At 46.1% G+C, this 17,355-nt stretch overlaps 1 protein-coding gene across 8 annotated transcripts in view; it reads right to left on the bottom strand.

Moving 5' to 3' along the window:
- The window catches only part of LOC121594906, a 270,610-nt gene that overhangs the window by 18,629 nt on the left and 234,626 nt on the right, over nucleotides 1-17,355 (bottom strand). For all 8 annotated transcript variants that reach the window (XM_041918726.1, XM_041918734.1, XM_041918727.1 and 5 more), the window contains one exon: nucleotides 4,495-5,512. In XM_041918726.1, the coding sequence (XP_041774660.1) occupies nucleotides 4,495-5,512 (1,018 nt within the window). The remainder of the gene's footprint in view (nucleotides 1-4,494; nucleotides 5,513-17,355) is intronic.

The raw sequence follows: 17,355 nt of genomic DNA, 5'->3' as shown, positions 1-17,355 counted from the left end.
CTTTTTTGCTCCACCACCAGCATCACCCCAACGATATTTCGTCGATGGCGGGATAGATTACCGTGCCATTCATTAATGGGGCGGCATTTCAAGCCTCCACTGTGTTTGTGATATGTAAATAAGGCGTGTTTTGACGCAGTAGGGTCGAGAGGGATAATTTGGAGGCCACGGCCAATGCCCAGCCCCAGTGTATGCCCTCAGTGAGTATGTGTGTGTGCATTTTTGGAACCTTGGGTGGCCCTTCAAAACCTTCCAGCTCAAACACCTCGATACCGCCGTGCGGTGGTATGACCCGGGAAAAGAAAAGCCCAATTTACACCATTCTTTTGGGAGGAGGTTCGGCTTTCATTTGTGCTCGTCGGAGGAACGATGATTTCTTGTTTTGTTGTGGCAGCGGGTTCAACATTTGTCCGCCTTGCAAGGGGAAATGATGCCACACGTGTATGTGGGTCAGTCGGTCGGTGATTTATGAGTGACATTGATGAACCTTTGCCCCGCTAGCTGTGTGTGTTAAGTTGAGTTGCGGAAGAGAGTACGGGAGGGGTTTTTGTAAATATTTTTGAAGCGTAAGTAATTTTCAAACGAAAGTGTTTGCTCTCTGCCGGCCTTGGGAAGCAATTCGTGGTTAATTAATATTTGATAGGGCTGAAGATGATTAGCAGAGATGTAATGGGTTGGTTTCTCTTGAGTTTCTATTAATTGACATAGCGATGAAAGAAATGCTATGAAAGAGACCTGCAAAGTGGATGCGAGGGCCTTCCAATGCAAGCAGTCTGATTCCACTTTTTCCCATTGTTTCTTTGAGATACAAGATGAACCAAACGTCATGATATTCAGCTTTTTGTTGTGAAATTATCAACATTGAAGACGGTAAGGCACAGACAGACATGCTCATTTCTATCATATTTGGCATTTGACTTAGATAGTGATGTATGAGAACAGACATGAAAAAGCTTTATACTAGAAGATATTGTTTTACTAATAATGAATCTTTTTTTTTTTTTGTTATTTTTCAAGAACCTAAAAAAGAAATTTGAAGATCTCAATTGGAGTTAAAATTCTGGATTTGGGTCTTGGAGTCTGGGTCTGAGTCTTGGAATCTGGGTCTGAGTTTTGGAGTCCGAGTCTATGTCTTGGGTTGAAATGACTTGATCTTGATGTTGAAATTCCGGGAATTTGATCTAGTTCTGTGCCCTATTAAAAGCAGTAAGTTATGATGGGCTGTATTAATACAGAATAATAGCTACCAATTTGTCAATTTTTGTGAAACTAAAATAGGATTTTATTCCAATTGCCTAGAGACACTCAAAGATCGCTTCAAAATAACCAATCAACACCAAGGCATCAAATGACACCAATTTAATCTAGAGCTCCTCCAAAGAAATTTTTCTCCTTTCTCCACGCCCCTCACTTCCGAAGAGGCTCATTTACAGACAAGTAGCCAATTTTCACATCGCATCGCAAGCGCAATCGCACCCTGTCAAACCATTCATAACGTCGAATGCACAGCACATCGCAACTCGTCAATAGCACCGTGCCAATAAAGCATCACGATCAATCATCGCAAGAAGCTGGCCCTGACAATCACACGGGCGCCGCGATGTGGTCGACCATGTTTCGCACCCGCAGCTTCTGTGGGGCGATGACGCGCCGCAGCGGAAATGTAAATCCATCGCGGCTGCTTTGTCCGGACCCGATAGTGTCCGAAAGGTGCATGCAGCTGACCCATGCGCATTGCGAGCGGGATGAGATTTCTGTCAGCTTGTCGGCAAGAGGCAAACAAAAAGAAACATACACCCATATGTTGCTCTTTTGCTCGTTCAATGCGCGCTCGAGGCAATGCGCGCATCGCCCGTATTATTGCACAATCGCATAGCTGCACAGCACAAAAGAGATTCGCTTTCGTTGGGAGTTGGGATCGCGGGTTGAAGAATGTGTTTATATTTTCCGTAAGTCACCTCCGCCTTTGCGTCGGTGGAGGAGAGGATGTTGTTTACGATCGGTGCACGATCTCTGCAGCAGCAGATGCTCGAGGGACGATTGCGTGTCGATCGATGATCGATGATGGTGCGGTTTTCCGATCAGACGATGTCGTTTGCTCTTTCTTGACAGAGCGCGCAAGATGTCATCTCCACTCCGCATGGACGCACAGAACCTGCAATCTGTCAAGCTCGGATCCGTACTTTTTGATGTATTTTGAAAGTCAACCGCACAGTGTGTCTGCGTGTGTCTGTGTGTGTGGGAGAGTGTGTGGTGTAATTTAATTACCCGCCATCTTCCGGCAGCAAATGTCCGCCTTTCGTTCGCGATGTCGATTTATAATCCCGTCCGTTCCCGTCCTCTCGGAGAGAGTACATCACAATCGTGACTTGCGGGCGACCGGACTGGGATTTGCACGTTATTATCAGATTGTTTGGGCGCAGAAAAAAGCGAATACCCGGGACTAGGTTTACACATACGCTCTGTACAATCGGAAAGTGAAAAGATAAAGTCACAGCCCCATAGACTAGAGTGCACGGTGTGCACTGATTTGATTCGATCGGTTCCGTCTTGTGATTCGTGCGGCTTCGTGCGTTTCGGTTTAATGTGGTGCGACCCATTAAAATTAGCTGAAGCGATTCGAGCAGACCAGAAGGGAAAGATCCGCTTCCTGAACGATCATGTTTAAAAAAAGGAGATTACAAAAATAAAATCCCTTTCAACACAAGGTAAACAGCAAAGCAAGGGGATAGATTTGCTCAAGGAGCGCACCCATTTCCTGTGTGCGTTTAAAATTGGAAGCAGGCCAAAAGAGACCAAATCTTATTACTGGTGCATTTAAGCTCCAAAGGGGGTATGGTTACTGCGGCACTATTACCTGCGCCTGAAAGACATTCCATTTAAGGGCATTACAGGAAAGGCATTTAATAATTCCACAATTTGCCACGAATGCGTTGACAATTGCAAGGCAGCCCGGGCTCCATACATCCTCTGCTGGTTGCATTTAAGTAGTTTAGTTTAAATGACGGTCATTATGTCACCTCTCTTCGGTCACACAAAAAAAAGGAGGAGTTTGACACACTCAACACGTGTTGTACTACTCATTGCGGCGGCAACGGGAAACGCAACCGAGGAGACGAAGTGAAACGGGTGGAAAAGACAGGGTCTTAATGTCGTCGGTCCGTATGCTAATTGCGACACGGTTTTGCCAAGTGCGTCTAGACAAACTTGTTATGCGTTTGCCGCACGCAAAACTGCTGTCACCGCGTGTTTAGCGCATTTGTCATCATTATCTTGCTCGGAGGAGTTGGATGAGATGCGGTGCGCATTTGGTTTGCAGTGCGCAGCGCAAAGCCGCACTGAACTACTCCCATTTGTCTGTGAGCGAAATGGTTGTAAATCGATTTGGAGCGTGTTTTTAGTGATAGAGATGTAGCTGGTATAAAGTTGGTCCGATCGTAATTGAAACACTGGAGCAGTTTTATAGCTTTATTATCGATTTCCTATGGAAAAAATAGCATTGAAGCTTCATACCTTCCTAAACACATACATAGAAATGGGGGTCATATAAGACTCCAGAGCATGGAAATGACCCCACACTAAACACGTTGCTCATTTAATTTCCCCCAATATATCCTTCTCGATCTCGAATGCACAATCAAAAATCGATTTCGCTCGCACCGTTCCTCGTCTGATCGGTCGTTTAATTCTATCGTTTGAGTGCAATTGCGCGGTGTGCTTTCAACGACCAGGAGACGGGAGGCCGCATTAGAAGGGAAGAATTCGATGCGATCGTTCCTCGGCCTGTTTCAGCTCTTCTGGAGTAAGCGATCGGTTAGAGTGGTCGAGCCGGGACCGTTGTTAACCGGTCCGAGCAATTAATAAGCGTACTAAGCCACGCTTTGTCGGCCATACTAAAACATGGCAAGCTTTTGTTGATGTTAACCGCCGCCTTAAACGTACACGGTGTACACGGTGCACGAGAGAAATGTTTCTAATAATCATCCTCCCTGCGTCTTCCTGGACCTGCGAACCGGCATCCCTGTATCGGCACAATTGGCTTGACGCTTGCCGACAACAGGCAGGCTTCCCGTTACACAATCGCTTCGGATTCTAGGTCAACAGGAAAAGCGGCTGCGTCATTGGCACGTAATCAACGTGGTGGTGGTAAGGCGTTTAAGCGAAACAAAGTGCTTGTTGTTGATAAAACGAGGCGCGAAGCAAGTATTATTGACACCCGTGGGATAGATTGCGATAGTGTTTGTGTGACTACTTTAGGTTCTATCATTAAACAAGATTTAAATAACATTAAGCCAAACCATTACGATTAAACATTGAAAAGAAATGCTGCATTAACTAGAGTGACTCATCAAAACGTTTGCCTGAAATTAGGTTATTTAAATAAATCGTTTTCCCCCATTCAAAATGTATTTTAATCGTTGTGTTACTATTTCGCAAGGAAAAATCATGACAGCACACAGATTTAGGTTGCGTAATCGCATCCGCCGGACTTACCTGGGTCACACTTCTTCTGCTCGTCGCTGCTCTCCTCGTCGCTGTCGATGTGTGGAAAGGAACCTCCCAGACAGAATAGTGGCATCCCTGCCGATGGTGTTACTGCTGCTGCTGCTGCTGAACCACCAGCGTCCACAGCTGTTGATTGCTGATTATCTCCTGCCAGCCCTCCACCGCCACCACCCTCAACGCCGCCGGTGTCACAGATGGTTACGCTTAGGCCGTCATTACACTGATTGCTGCCGATTTGTGGCGCATTTTCACTTTTTCCACCGGTGCCGCCGTGGCCGTTTTGATTGCCGCCGATCGCCCCCGGCCGGTGCTGGTGGCTGCCGGCCGTTGACAGGTTCGCACCGGAAACGACGGTCGCCGCCAGCGGCTGTCGCTTCAGCTGCGTGTACTTGCTGTTGATTAGCAGCTTGTTGTTTTTGGTGATCAGTTCGCGACGCTTCAGCAGGCCGAGCTTGGGTGTGCCGGGCGTGCTGTTGTTGGCTGCCGGGCTGCGGCCCGCTTCATTCAGCAGCTCCCCGTTCTCGTCGCCATCGGGATCGGACGGGGCAGTAGTGGCGGCGGTGGTGGCGCTAGCGGGCACCGTAAGCCCTCCGTCCGGCGTGGGAAAGGAAAGGTCCTCCAGCGGGACGCGGCTGATCGCCCGCTCGATGCCGACCAGGAGGTTTTGCAGCAGGGCGGGCAGATCTTCCGTCAGCATCTCCACAGCTAGAGGGGTGACCGGATCGCGGATCGGATCCAACCGACGGTACACGATCGATGGGTGTGGCTGGGTGGTTGCGCTGCTACACGCAACGGTAGACGAGGCTGAGGCTGCTCCTGCTGCTGCTGCTGAGGGTGGGCTTGTGCCACGCCAAACTGCATAGAGCTCGGGTTTGCTCGTGTCCGGCTCGGGTCGAATGCAAAGGTACGTATCCTGCGACCGGACCAGCGATTCATCAAGAGCCCCCAGATGGAGCACCAGGGCTCCCGCGACGGCCAGTGGCCAACCGTCACACCAGCTTAGGTCCTGCGAGAATGAAAGAGAGAAAATGGACTATTATTGTTTGAATTCTATATTGTGCGCTATGGAATGAATTTATGGGATTATTAATTGCTAAGAATAGAAACCTCAGACAACACATGACAGAGCAGAAGATGAGCTATACAAATGAATATCAACCGTGTACACGGTTATTCTAAGCTTCCAAAAATATCATAAATATTCCTTCCACATGTACGCCATTTTACACATTTTGGTCCTTCGAACCGGATTTCAAACCGCATTGAGGTAATTGATGGAATTATTGGTGAAAATGTTCCTAACTTGATTGTGGAATATTAAAAAAAAGCATAATATATGATTCTTTATATCTTTCATTTCTCGATATAAAATAATCAGAAATTAATCTCTTATGATACAAACTGTTACAGATGAAATTATCAATATTAAAGCCTGGCAGATGATATCATAATTACAGAAAATGCCAAAATGATAATGATAACAAATAATAAATGGGTACTTCTTGGTACAGTACAGTTACAGTTACAGTATAGCAAGTTAACCAGGCAAGAACACGTTATCGATTAATATTAAAATTATCGCCTAGCATCAGAAAACGTTTATCTAGATGTAATAAACTAATCTGTAAGTCTAATCTGTGAGTGTATGAAACGATAAAAATTACAACCAACCTCAAATTGATTGAAAAACAGTTGCTCTTATCGCAACATTCACGCCTATGAAGAGAAATGCCCTTCATATCCATTTCCTATTATTCGTTCCCTGTTGCGTAGCCCCAATAAAACAGTGCGTCAAATGTGAACCTATAAATATTCAGCACACAGTTACACATGTTGCACTCAAATTGCACCGTATCGTTCCATTTATTTATCCTCCAAACGGCGCTATGCGGTGTGACCGTATTAAAATTAGCACACTCCAGATAGCTCTCGTGCCCCCTTTTTTTTTTTGCTATCCCTTCTACTTCTCGTTGCTCGTTGGCATACAGACCCGCGAAAACAAACCGACACCATAATATTTCCGTGGATGCAGTATTTTTTTTTTTGCTTCGAAATGTTTGTTTGATAACCGCGAGTCGCGAGTCAACCTGGCACGGCGGCACTCAAAAGCAAAACAAAACTCAGCGTTAAAAGGGGGAGAAAGCAAAAGGAGGTAAAAGGGAAGGAAACGGAACATTGCGTTATGACCAAAACATGCACACACACAGACAGCCGGGTAATAAATATCAAATCGAGTAGCTAAACATGTGCTTGTACGTGCCAACGACATGCTTTTACATGACCGGCCTCTCCGGACTCTGATTCCGGTGTGCAGCGGTTCGCGAAAAGAAATTGTCCAATTAATTTCCATTCCGTGGTTCGTGATCCGATTACACGCACACGTGGCCGGGAAGGGGGGTGGTGGGAAGGGGTGGCGTTGTCTGCAAGCAAAGGGAAAGGCCAGCCAGCCAGTCGTCGGTGGTCCGGTCCAGAGTTTATCGCTATCATTTTTCGCCCTTTTTTCCCCTTTGAGCCTGCTCCCCCTTATGGGTGCCGCCCGCCGCTTGCGAACGATTAAACCGAGGGTGAGAGCATCGAAACAAATTGTTTCGCCTGGTCTGTATGTGTTTAATGTGGTTTGTGTTTGATAAATTATCCAAACGGAAATGCGCGTACGTGTGCGCGGGGGTGTTTTGGGGCCGATGTTGTCGAGCGGTAGGAAAGGAAGGATTTATTTCGCGAGATCAAGATTAGGCTCTAAAAGTGTTCGCATTTGCGGTTTGTTTTATAAGAAGATGAACCTGGCTTGCAGCTCTTGCGGATATTAAATTCAATGGCGTTCAATGGCGGATTCACTCTCGAGAAAATGCTCTTCTTCGAATGTTGGGATGGCAAAACCAAAAAAAAAAAAATCGATCACGCTTGCACCTGCAACCTTCACACGCCCCAATAGCTCTGCCAAGGGACTGATCCCAAGAACTGACCGACTGAGGTCAGACAGGCCCACCGAGTCCGAAAGCTTCAATCCAAAAGCACATCAAAGGTTTTGTGGAGAAGAAATCAAAGAAATGTAAAAAAAAAAACTCTCCCTCAAAGTCCACCAATGCCCCCGAGAGGGGTGAGAAAGGGTAACGATCTTTTCCGATCTTCCCCAGCGTCGAAGATCGCTATGCTCACCGGGGATCAATTTTCATCCGCAAGGCGGGTAATTTTTTTAATATAATTAAGATGTAGATTCGATGCCGAAGATAGTTTATGGTGGCCACTACACTACCGCGTCGAACAAAAATCGATCCCTTTCTCCCGGGTGTGTGCGCGAATAAAAAAAAAGCCCGATCTGAACGCGCGAACTTTTCACGGACAGCTTCCTCGCACACAAACTACTCTCCTCTACCGCGCTGGCCATCATCATTTTCGTGCCAACACTCAAAATTAACCTTAAAAGCTTCTCTCGTCCGCCGATCCGCAGATTCCTGGGTTAATCCGATGCGGCGATCGTGGAAAGGGTTTTTGTTTTTACACGTTGTGGTGTTTCTCCGGGTTCGGGCACAAAATTGGGATGGAAGCGCGCGCCCACCCATTAATCATCGATATGCGGTGTGATTTATTGGTTGTAATTGCTCAATTAAGTCGCCGGCATCGATTGGCCGGCCACGGCTGTGTGTCAATGCTGTACCACGAGGTCACTATGGGGGAGAGCTGGTGGGGTTTTGAGGTGACCGACGTGCGACATTCGATGCTTAGTCGTCACCCGTCACGTGCTGCAGCTGCAACTGAGCTGCAATGTACGCGGTGGTGATCAATGTTCGGTGGAGAGATCCGCCGCCCGATACCGTCATCGGGTGGGGTTGGAGCGTGAACGATCCAATGATCGGAGCAGTAGAGCCCTGGAAGGAGCGGGGTCGTTGTGGCAGCGTTTGAAAAATGGTACAGGAAATCGAGCATGTCTTCGCGAAAGGCTCCTGCTGTGCACATGCTGATGTTGGCTGGTGCGTTCGCGGGGGCGCCATTTAGCAGAATCGATGTGAGAGCTCCAATTAATCAAAAAAACTGGTGCAGCATCCCTCGACGACTGACAAAGCGACCGGAGTGAGTGACTGGTCTGTTTGACGCCCGAGAGAAACGTAACCTTAAATGTTTTTCTTCCTTTCTTCTGTGCAGTTCCCTTCAATGGACGAGCGTTGCGAGATCGGTCCGAATGATAAGATTACAAAACGAATTCAATTAATCAGTGCTATCAGTGCTGGTGTGTGGCCACGGGAGGAGACCCGCGCGGAGCACACGCGATCTTGTTACGGTGATTAGGGTTAGGAGGATTGGAGAAAAGAGAAAAAAAAGTATGCGCCGGAAACTGACAACTGATGCCCGCCCGACCGTGTGTTTGAAGCGATACTCGCAGCATTGGTGCTCAACTGTCCATTAATCACACAACTGAACTGGTCGTGTTTATCTTCCAATTGGCTGTCGAGGTTGTATGGAAAGTGAGAGTTCATCAGCAGGGCGTTTGTGGCATTGAGGCAGATGCAATCGGGCGTTCGAAGTATGCCTGCTTCTTGATTATTTCCTTGAGTTAGTAGATATCGATGCGACCGGTGTGGAATATAGACAAAATTGTTACATATGAAACACATGTTCATAATTGATGGTAATGCCCTTTCAATAACTTACAAGACTATCGTCATTCTTGTTAAGAACGTTTTGTCAAGCAAATTGCATACTTTTAGGCGACGAACCTTCAGTGGCATACATTACAGAATTTACGATGTTTAAATTGTATTTAAATTCAATCGTAGCAGATTATTTTCCAATTACAAACACATAAAATGATGAGTTTTTGATCAGTGCTACATATGAGACGCTTCATTGTTAATTCTCTTCTACCTAAAATGATTATTTAATAGCGCTTAAACCTTTGCAAACATTACTCTTTGTATGTGAGTGCACACTCATTTTTTTTAACATTTCTGAATTCTTGCATAATTTCGGATAGCTCATCAAAAAATAATTTATCCATTTGAAAACGCATCTCGCTTGTCTCGAGGGCCACCGCCATTCCGGAAGATGACGTGTTCCACCACACACACTTCCAAATGGCAGGCCAATTTTGTTTTTCATTTAATTTATGATCCTTAGCAATTATCGTAATTACTAATTTCAATTTTCGCTCGTCGAGTGCGGGCCACTTCGAATAGGCCGCACGGCGTCAACGTTCCCCGTCAACACACGCGAAAGATACTCCCCACACGCGCGAGTGTGTGCAAAGGCTCGCGTCGTTGGGATGACCACCGCACCACACAACGACAACAAAACGGCAAGGCACCACAGCCGTCGACACGCCAACGACTAATCAGTTCCTGGCCCGGCCTTCAGTGCGGAAATCTCTTTGCGATGATGGTTGCACCCAACAACGCGGCCCGTAGGAATCGGTGCCAATTTTTGTGTCCGTCCTGAACTCCTCTCTCTTTCTCTTTCACTCTCACACTCTTGGAACGCTCCCTGTCAGAGGGGCGTCCGCACCACAAGGGGGCGTGCAGAATGATGATAAAGTATAAAATAATGTACGGAAGAAAGCCGCAAAAGCGGTGCTGGGAGGAGAAGTACTCGTGCAAAATTAGCTATCGTTTACCGATCACTATCCAGGATTAGGAGCGATTCCTCTCCCCCCCCCCACAGTAAGTGGGAGGAAGAGGAACTCGGAATGGAAATTTTGCACCGCACGGCCCGATACTTGCCAGCGGTTCCTGAAAGACGGCTAACGGAAACGGTGTGCGGTACGGAGTTTTGAAAAGAGTTGAATGAGACGTCACGAGAGGTACGATTAGTGCGTCACATCAGCTCGAGGGGGTTTTTCGCGCAAACCATAGTGTCTGCTGCTCTCGACATACATATTTCTTTTTTTTTTGCTGTTGCTCCCTTTACTCCCGGGGATGATTATTCCGCCCGGCTGGACACGGCGGACAGGTCGGTCGGGAGGGACACCGGGTAGGGAAGTGGGACTTTACCGCCGTTTTGCGCTTCCCTTTAACCGAGTGTAGGGATCTCATTCTTCCGTCGGCACACCAAGGGTGGCGGCAGCACACGATTGCGCAACCGGGCATTTTCACATCACTTCTCCTAAAGGTCGGCCGATTGGTAGCGATGGATTACGTGAAATTTTTGCAGGACACACTGTTATCGCATCTCGCAGGCATCTATCTGTTGGCGTTGCGTAACGGCAAATCAAAATCTCGCGCAATTAGAGGTTTATTGTCAAGTGTAAAACGGTACGCGCTTACTGTTTTTTTGACGATCTATTGGTGAAAGATCATTTCACTCTACGTCATCATCATTATCAACATCAACCTCAGTGTCATGTGGTAGCGTGTAGTGAAGTGTAATTAAACATCAAGACTGCTTTTAACGAGTAATTAATTTTGGCAGAAACTAACGTACGGAGAGTGATGTGCGATACTTTGCAAAAAAAAAAGGAAAGTCGCCAGGCATACGAACCGTTATGATGGATGAGAATGTCTTCCATCCAGCAATTGGTGTTAGAGGGCACGTCCTCTTTTGTAAAAATTCTGTTTGGGACCAGGAATAATTTGAACTCTGGGAAGATATTGGTGTTTTGGCAAACAAGGTGGAAGAGTATGTCACGGTAAGTAGGCACATTCTCTCATTTTATTCAGATACGAGACCTCTCCATCTTCCCAACATTTTATAGACAACACTTCATGCAGAAGTTCATCTGTTACTCTTGTTAATCTATAACATTATTCTGGAAGAGTTAGGTCTTCAAAATCCTCAAGAATTTGACGTAAAAGTGTAAACTATGCCTATGTAGCTAACAGTGGGGTCCTTCACGATTCTAGTCAGTTTTTTGTATGGAGTTTGACAGATGGAGGTTGAAATCATGTCAACACTCCATACAAAACCACACATAAAACTGTCCTGCAATTTTCAGTCTAGATTATTCTAGCCTCAAAGCTAGAATTAGATTCGAGTACCTGCTCGAAAAATGGCAAAACAAGGTGGTGTTTACATTTATCCCAAGGTGCATTAAAGAGATCTGGTGATGGAATCCAGAATCAAAGAGTATGTAGTCCAGGTGGTCTCATAGCATGTTTTTTTGTAACCAAACTTGAATATCACTTTTTGACAGCATGGGTGAACATTTTTGTTCAAACAAGCTTTCTGGAGGCTTGAAGAATACACAAAATACTTATGAAATCTTCATTCAGAAGCAGAAGTGATAAAAATCAGTCTTCTAAATTCATACACCTTGGGATAAGCCCACCTGTATATTGTACTCACTTAGATAGCTGCTCGAAAACTGCTATACAATGCAAACAGCTGACAGGCTGAAATTTCAGCCTAAGAACTTAAAACGGAAAGGGCCCCAGTGACAGTTTATCATTTTGTTCTTAAGTTCCTGTATTTTTGAGAGTTTTTCCAATATATTTTAATTAGAAAAATAGTCTAAAATGTATGTTTAGTTCATAAAACATTGCATAAAGAGTAACTGCCCAATTAATCCTAGCGAATACAGATCCCGCTTTCAAATGCACGCAATAAATGCGAGTAATTCGTTAAACCATCTTATCACCACCAGTTACAAGCGGAAACGGTTTTCCTCTTTGAAGCGGCATAAATCGTTCACCCAGCCTACAACAACACCGTCCAAACACAGCCCGACACCGAGCACACAAACAAAGCCTTCCCATCAGTTGCCCCCTCGTCTGACGCGATGTCGGAACTTTTCCTTTCAACTATTAGCCCGAGCTCCCGCAACGCTCCATCGGCAGCAGCCAGCAGCACACGCCACCATTCCGTCATCACATCATCCCGCCGATCGACATTGTATAACACGGTACGTCTGCTCCAGACACGCCATTGTGCAACATCTGGATCACGAAGCGAGGACGACCGAAGAATTCCCCTTTTCGGTTTGCTCCATTCAGTCAGCCCCGCACATACCCCCCGCGCACCGGATCCGGGACCTTCTAAAACGCGACATGAACATGTTGTATGTTATGCGAAGGCTTCCGCGTCGCGATGTTCTCTGTCTGAGGCACCTACCGCGGCAGTATAGAGTGGCGGGCAAACGTGGGTCACACAATGCAGCCGCGCAAGCATAAGGTGCCGCGTGGTGACTACTTTGTTGCTCCGTTTGTGGACGCTCGGTGCGCGATTTACGGTGCGCGAAAAAAAAACGGGGGCAACTCCAGGGGTCGCATGATAAGTTAATTTCTGCTTCCCGGGCAGCCTTCAGCCGGGGCTTGTTAAGGGGCGTGGTGTACACACTCAAGGGGCTTAGGTCGATGTGCAATTTTTTGTTTGCCATTTAAAATCCAGCTCGTGAGCTGGCAGCGCGGCCCAGCCAGCCAGTGACAGCCAATTGCAGATCAAGTGTTAAGTCGCACGGCTATCAATCGTGGGCTGGAAAAGGCCAAGGATTGCTTCGATGTCTGCCCGGAAATTCAACCTTGGTTCGCATAATTAATGCGCTGTGAAAAATGAGCACAAATAAAGTTCTTTTACAGAGACTATTTCCTCAATTTACAAGCTCCTTCTGTGCAGTTGTTTGTGCGATAAACATATTGCAGCTCATTAAAAACATTTTGCTTAAGTCCAAAGCAACCGAGGGATCCTTATCAGATCCTTATTAGGATGTATTGTTACAATACATCTGAAAATTTCCAAGCCAGACCCATCCCATTTAATCGAGCAAATGTTCAGAAGAGATTTTAAATTTGATCCCTCTTCAAGCGAATACGTCCCTTCGTGGAGGGTAAATTATAGGGACACATAATGATGCAACAGTTGCAAAATAAGAGGGGAAATACATGGGCTCAGGATTCAATTAGCCGTGCAAGGATTTCCTGTCCCCGAAGGACGGGCAACGGGGCACTTGAAAAGGCCTACCATCGGGAGAAAGTGAGAACAAATTTGAGGAAATTAAATCAAAGTAGTTGTTCGCAATTGGTTCATTAGGGAAGGATACACGAATGTCGAGAACATATTGTAAAAAGATTACTGTAATTGATCGTATAGATATTTCGTTTTGGCAGCAATTCAGAAAAATGGAAATTGATCTTTTACAGAAGATTAGAAACAGTCCCAGAAAACTATTCAGTTTTTGTACAGCAGAAAAATAAACTAACCCTAAAAGTAATACAAATAAATACATTTCCACAAAGAGTCAGCAGGAAAATAGCACTATCTTTCACCATCGGCCACTTCCTCTGCACATCAAACGAACCTTGCGTTTCGCACAATGCATCGTTCGACTCCCCTTCCCTCATCCCTCGTGTGGCTGTGTTTATTCGCGAGCAAATATTGACCGACCGACCGTACCCGTTGCCCGGAAATTCACCGACGGGATGCACCGGAAATGAGCAGCATGATGAAAACGGGAAGCTGCCACAAGATGGGTGAATCAATATTTTGCCAGCCGGGCCCCCGGACCGCTTCACACATGGCACGCGAAATGGGAAGAAAAGGAATTAGTTCTGCCACAGGATTTTTATTGGCCCGTTTTCGGGCCGATCCGTTTCCGCCGCTTTAATGGCCAGGAGGGGAACCGCCGGCTTTGCTTTCATGTTTGTGAAAGGTGATAGCTGCAATGTGTGGTGAATGAAGTGATGAGTTCAATGAGCGGTATTAAAGCGAGAGAGGAGTTCTCAACTTCGTGAGACACGTGGCCGGAGCGTGTGCCTAACGTTCTGTTGCTCCTTTCCGTAATTGGTTATTAACGCACCAGAGCAATGAGATGAGGATAGTCAAACGTGTTTTATTGGGCTTAATGGGGAGAAAAGTGTCACAAAAAAGGCGTCTAATGGGAAGGCGTCTGTCACCAGCAGCCAGTATGTTCGCTTTTTGCCATTGAAAACATCTTTCACAGATATTCTTCAGCTTATTAATAAACACGATCCTTCTAATAAAATCCATTAGTACCCTCCCTACGCGTAAAGCATACAGATTGGCGAAAAGGTATTAAAATACCCAGCAATGCAACAGCAGTGTTTCCTTTTCATTCCTCTTTGTGTCAGCACTCACTGTCCACACACTCCACAGCTCATCCGGGTGGAACGAAACCAAATCCGCCACTCGTGAAAGAAAGAAGTACATAATTGATTCGGCATTGCAAACGCACTCCTCCCAAACAAAACCACTGACAATAATCCCTCTTTCTTCCAGCACACACTAGAAGTGATATGCTTATTCTTGTCGTTCGCCACACAAAAGCAAGTTTTTGCATTGCCAATCGTCAAAACACGTGCCATCCGGCAGGGCGGCGGTTGATTAAACGGCCTCCTTTGCTTCGCTCTGCCCGGTTCACAATATATGCCGGATGTGTGTGTGAACAGGCCTGATGGCACAAGCTTGTTAAGTCTCCAGGCGTAAGTAATTCGGAAACGTGTCCATTCGGACGCTGGACGGATTTTGTGTGCTTGTGTGAGCAAACGCAGCGGAGGACATACACTGTCAAAACAAAGTCATACACCATTAGGCATGAGCAGTTGAGCGCTGCACATTGGTGGCGACACCACCGGTTGGGTGTTTTTTTTCACCGGCAGCCAGGCCGACAGATGTTGTTGCTGAGACGGTTGGATGCAGCGGCGTCCTTTGGCGCCGTGGCGCACGAGAAGAGGAACGTTTGGCTGTTGGCTGCTGCTCTCGGAAGTGGTCAGCTGGCTTGGAGGCTTGGTTGAAAGGTTGGTAAAAGTGAAATTATGGCAGAGAGTCCGGTTGTTTGAACAGCTTCGGGGTAAATAAAGTTCGCAGCAGCAGCAGCACCGTTGTTCTCAAGTGGAGGGCTAAAAGGTGCACAATCTTGCTTTAATCGAATCGGAATCTTATTTCCGGTAGTGAGTAGCTGTTATTGATGCTATAGGAACAATTTCTTGCAGTACATCATTAAATAAAGTATATTGAAAATAAAGAAAAATGTAAGTGACCTCTTATCAGATGTTTCCCTGACTTATTACACACCACAGCCATTAACAAATGGTTACAATAAAATACATCAAAATAATGTGTAATTGGCATATTATCTCCACAAATCGTTCATATTCCTCCATTAAAACAAATCAAATGCCACACGCACACAAAAGGGAAGGCAAATATTTGCTCTTCAATTATTAGTCCCGTTTTGCAGACTTAATTTTTTTTTTTGTTTGCTGCAATAACCGCTGCCTTCGAGATTGATTATTACTCATGTCACAAGAAGACGAAATAATTCACCAAAAAATCGCTCGAGCCCCTTTCCGAAACCCTACCAGCAAACAGATAACTATAATTAAGCTTAAGAAAAATGACCCAAACCACCCAATGGAACACGTACAGATAAAGAAGAAATAATCACCTCGTGCAGCCAGCTCCACAACAAATCCAACAGGACGCAATGGTTGTCTTTTATATATTTTTTTTTGCGCAACGCAGAAACAATCGAAACGCGCAGAGATCAACGCTCACAGGTGCAATGGGGAAAATTATTCGCTCCCTCCAAAATTATTTCGCTACAGTTTCACTTTTCTCCTTCAACCCCGAACTACCAATCATAATTACACTTCACTGGCTCTCGCGATGCAATTTCGTCAAGCAATTCCTCCAACACACACACAAACACACACTCATACGATTATGACGGACGCCCTTTATCTTATCAGCACCGGTTGTTTGGCCTTTTTTTTTCTTCAAGCTCTCAAGCTCTGTACATCATGTACCCTACACGCAGCGGGACCTTATGTTGGGCACCACATGCATCCTTTTCCTTTCACTTTCACTGATCGCACACGGCACAGCACAGAAGAGCAAGAGTAGCAGAATATTTCCAGTGGAACATTCGCGCTCGAAACCCTGCAATTTTCGAGTGTGTGATCGTTATGTGATTTTTATGCTGCACTAAATTTAACACACCGTAGCCCGCACCGATTCGCTTCAAGAAATCACCAAAAAATGCACCACCCTTTTCGGTGCAGAAAGTTCGATCATTAATCATTCGGCGGATGGGTCCCAGCAAAATGAACACGTTCACTCGGGCAGAGGATACTTTTTTTCGTTGCCGCGTTTTCCTTCGAAAAGAAGATCGTTCCCAAAACCGCGTCCTAACAGCGCCGTGGCTTACCGCATACTCACGAACGAAGAGCCAGTGGCAGGGCTGCGTTCCCTACATCCCATGTGCCTCGGAGAGGAACAACAACACAACAAAAAAAAAGGTTTCATATGTTGTGTGTTTGTTCCCTTGCTTTATTTTCGTTCTCGAGTCGTTCTCGCACACTCACACTCTTACAGGGCAAAGCAGGCGACAGGCGAGCGGCCGTTGGGTTCTAACCGAGCGTTAGAAGAGGACAGCGTTGAACAAACGCGTATCGCACGCGTCCTTTATTTATTTTGATTATTCCCCTTTCCAACGCATCCTTCCGACCTTTCCCTTTGCTACTCGCGTAAAGGGAAATTGCCGCCGGCGCAATTAAAACGCACCGGAGAGGTGGTGCGCCAGGCCACTCTCGTCAATGTGAAGGAGTGGCGTTTTCCCGCGGTGACTTGCGGTGACTGATTTGTGTGACAAAGTGAAGCGTTTCCCTTTTTTTTTGTATTTTGTTACACCCGTTTATCCTTCTCCTTCTAACTCCATGGCACACCATGCTGTGCCAAGTTCCCTTGCCCTTGACTTTCGTACGACCTGTGCGCTCTAACTTGCTCTCTCTCTCTCTCGATTTCTGCATTACCAACGTTTGGCTTGATGCACTTTTTTGACGTTATTCTTTCTGTCTGTCTCTTTCTTCCTCATAGCGGATGCATTTCCCCCGCTCTGGTACAGCAGGGAAAGATATTTATAACCATTCCAGCCGAGCAACTGTGTGCGCCATACTAATGCGCTGCCGT

The sequence above is a fragment of the Anopheles merus genome, chromosome 2L (assembly GCF_017562075.2).
Source record: "Anopheles merus strain MAF chromosome 2L, AmerM5.1, whole genome shotgun sequence".
Classification (NCBI taxonomy): domain Eukaryota; kingdom Metazoa; phylum Arthropoda; class Insecta; order Diptera; family Culicidae; genus Anopheles; species Anopheles merus.
Note: the sequence above shows the minus strand (reverse complement) of the source record. Positions and strands in the feature narration are given on the sequence as shown.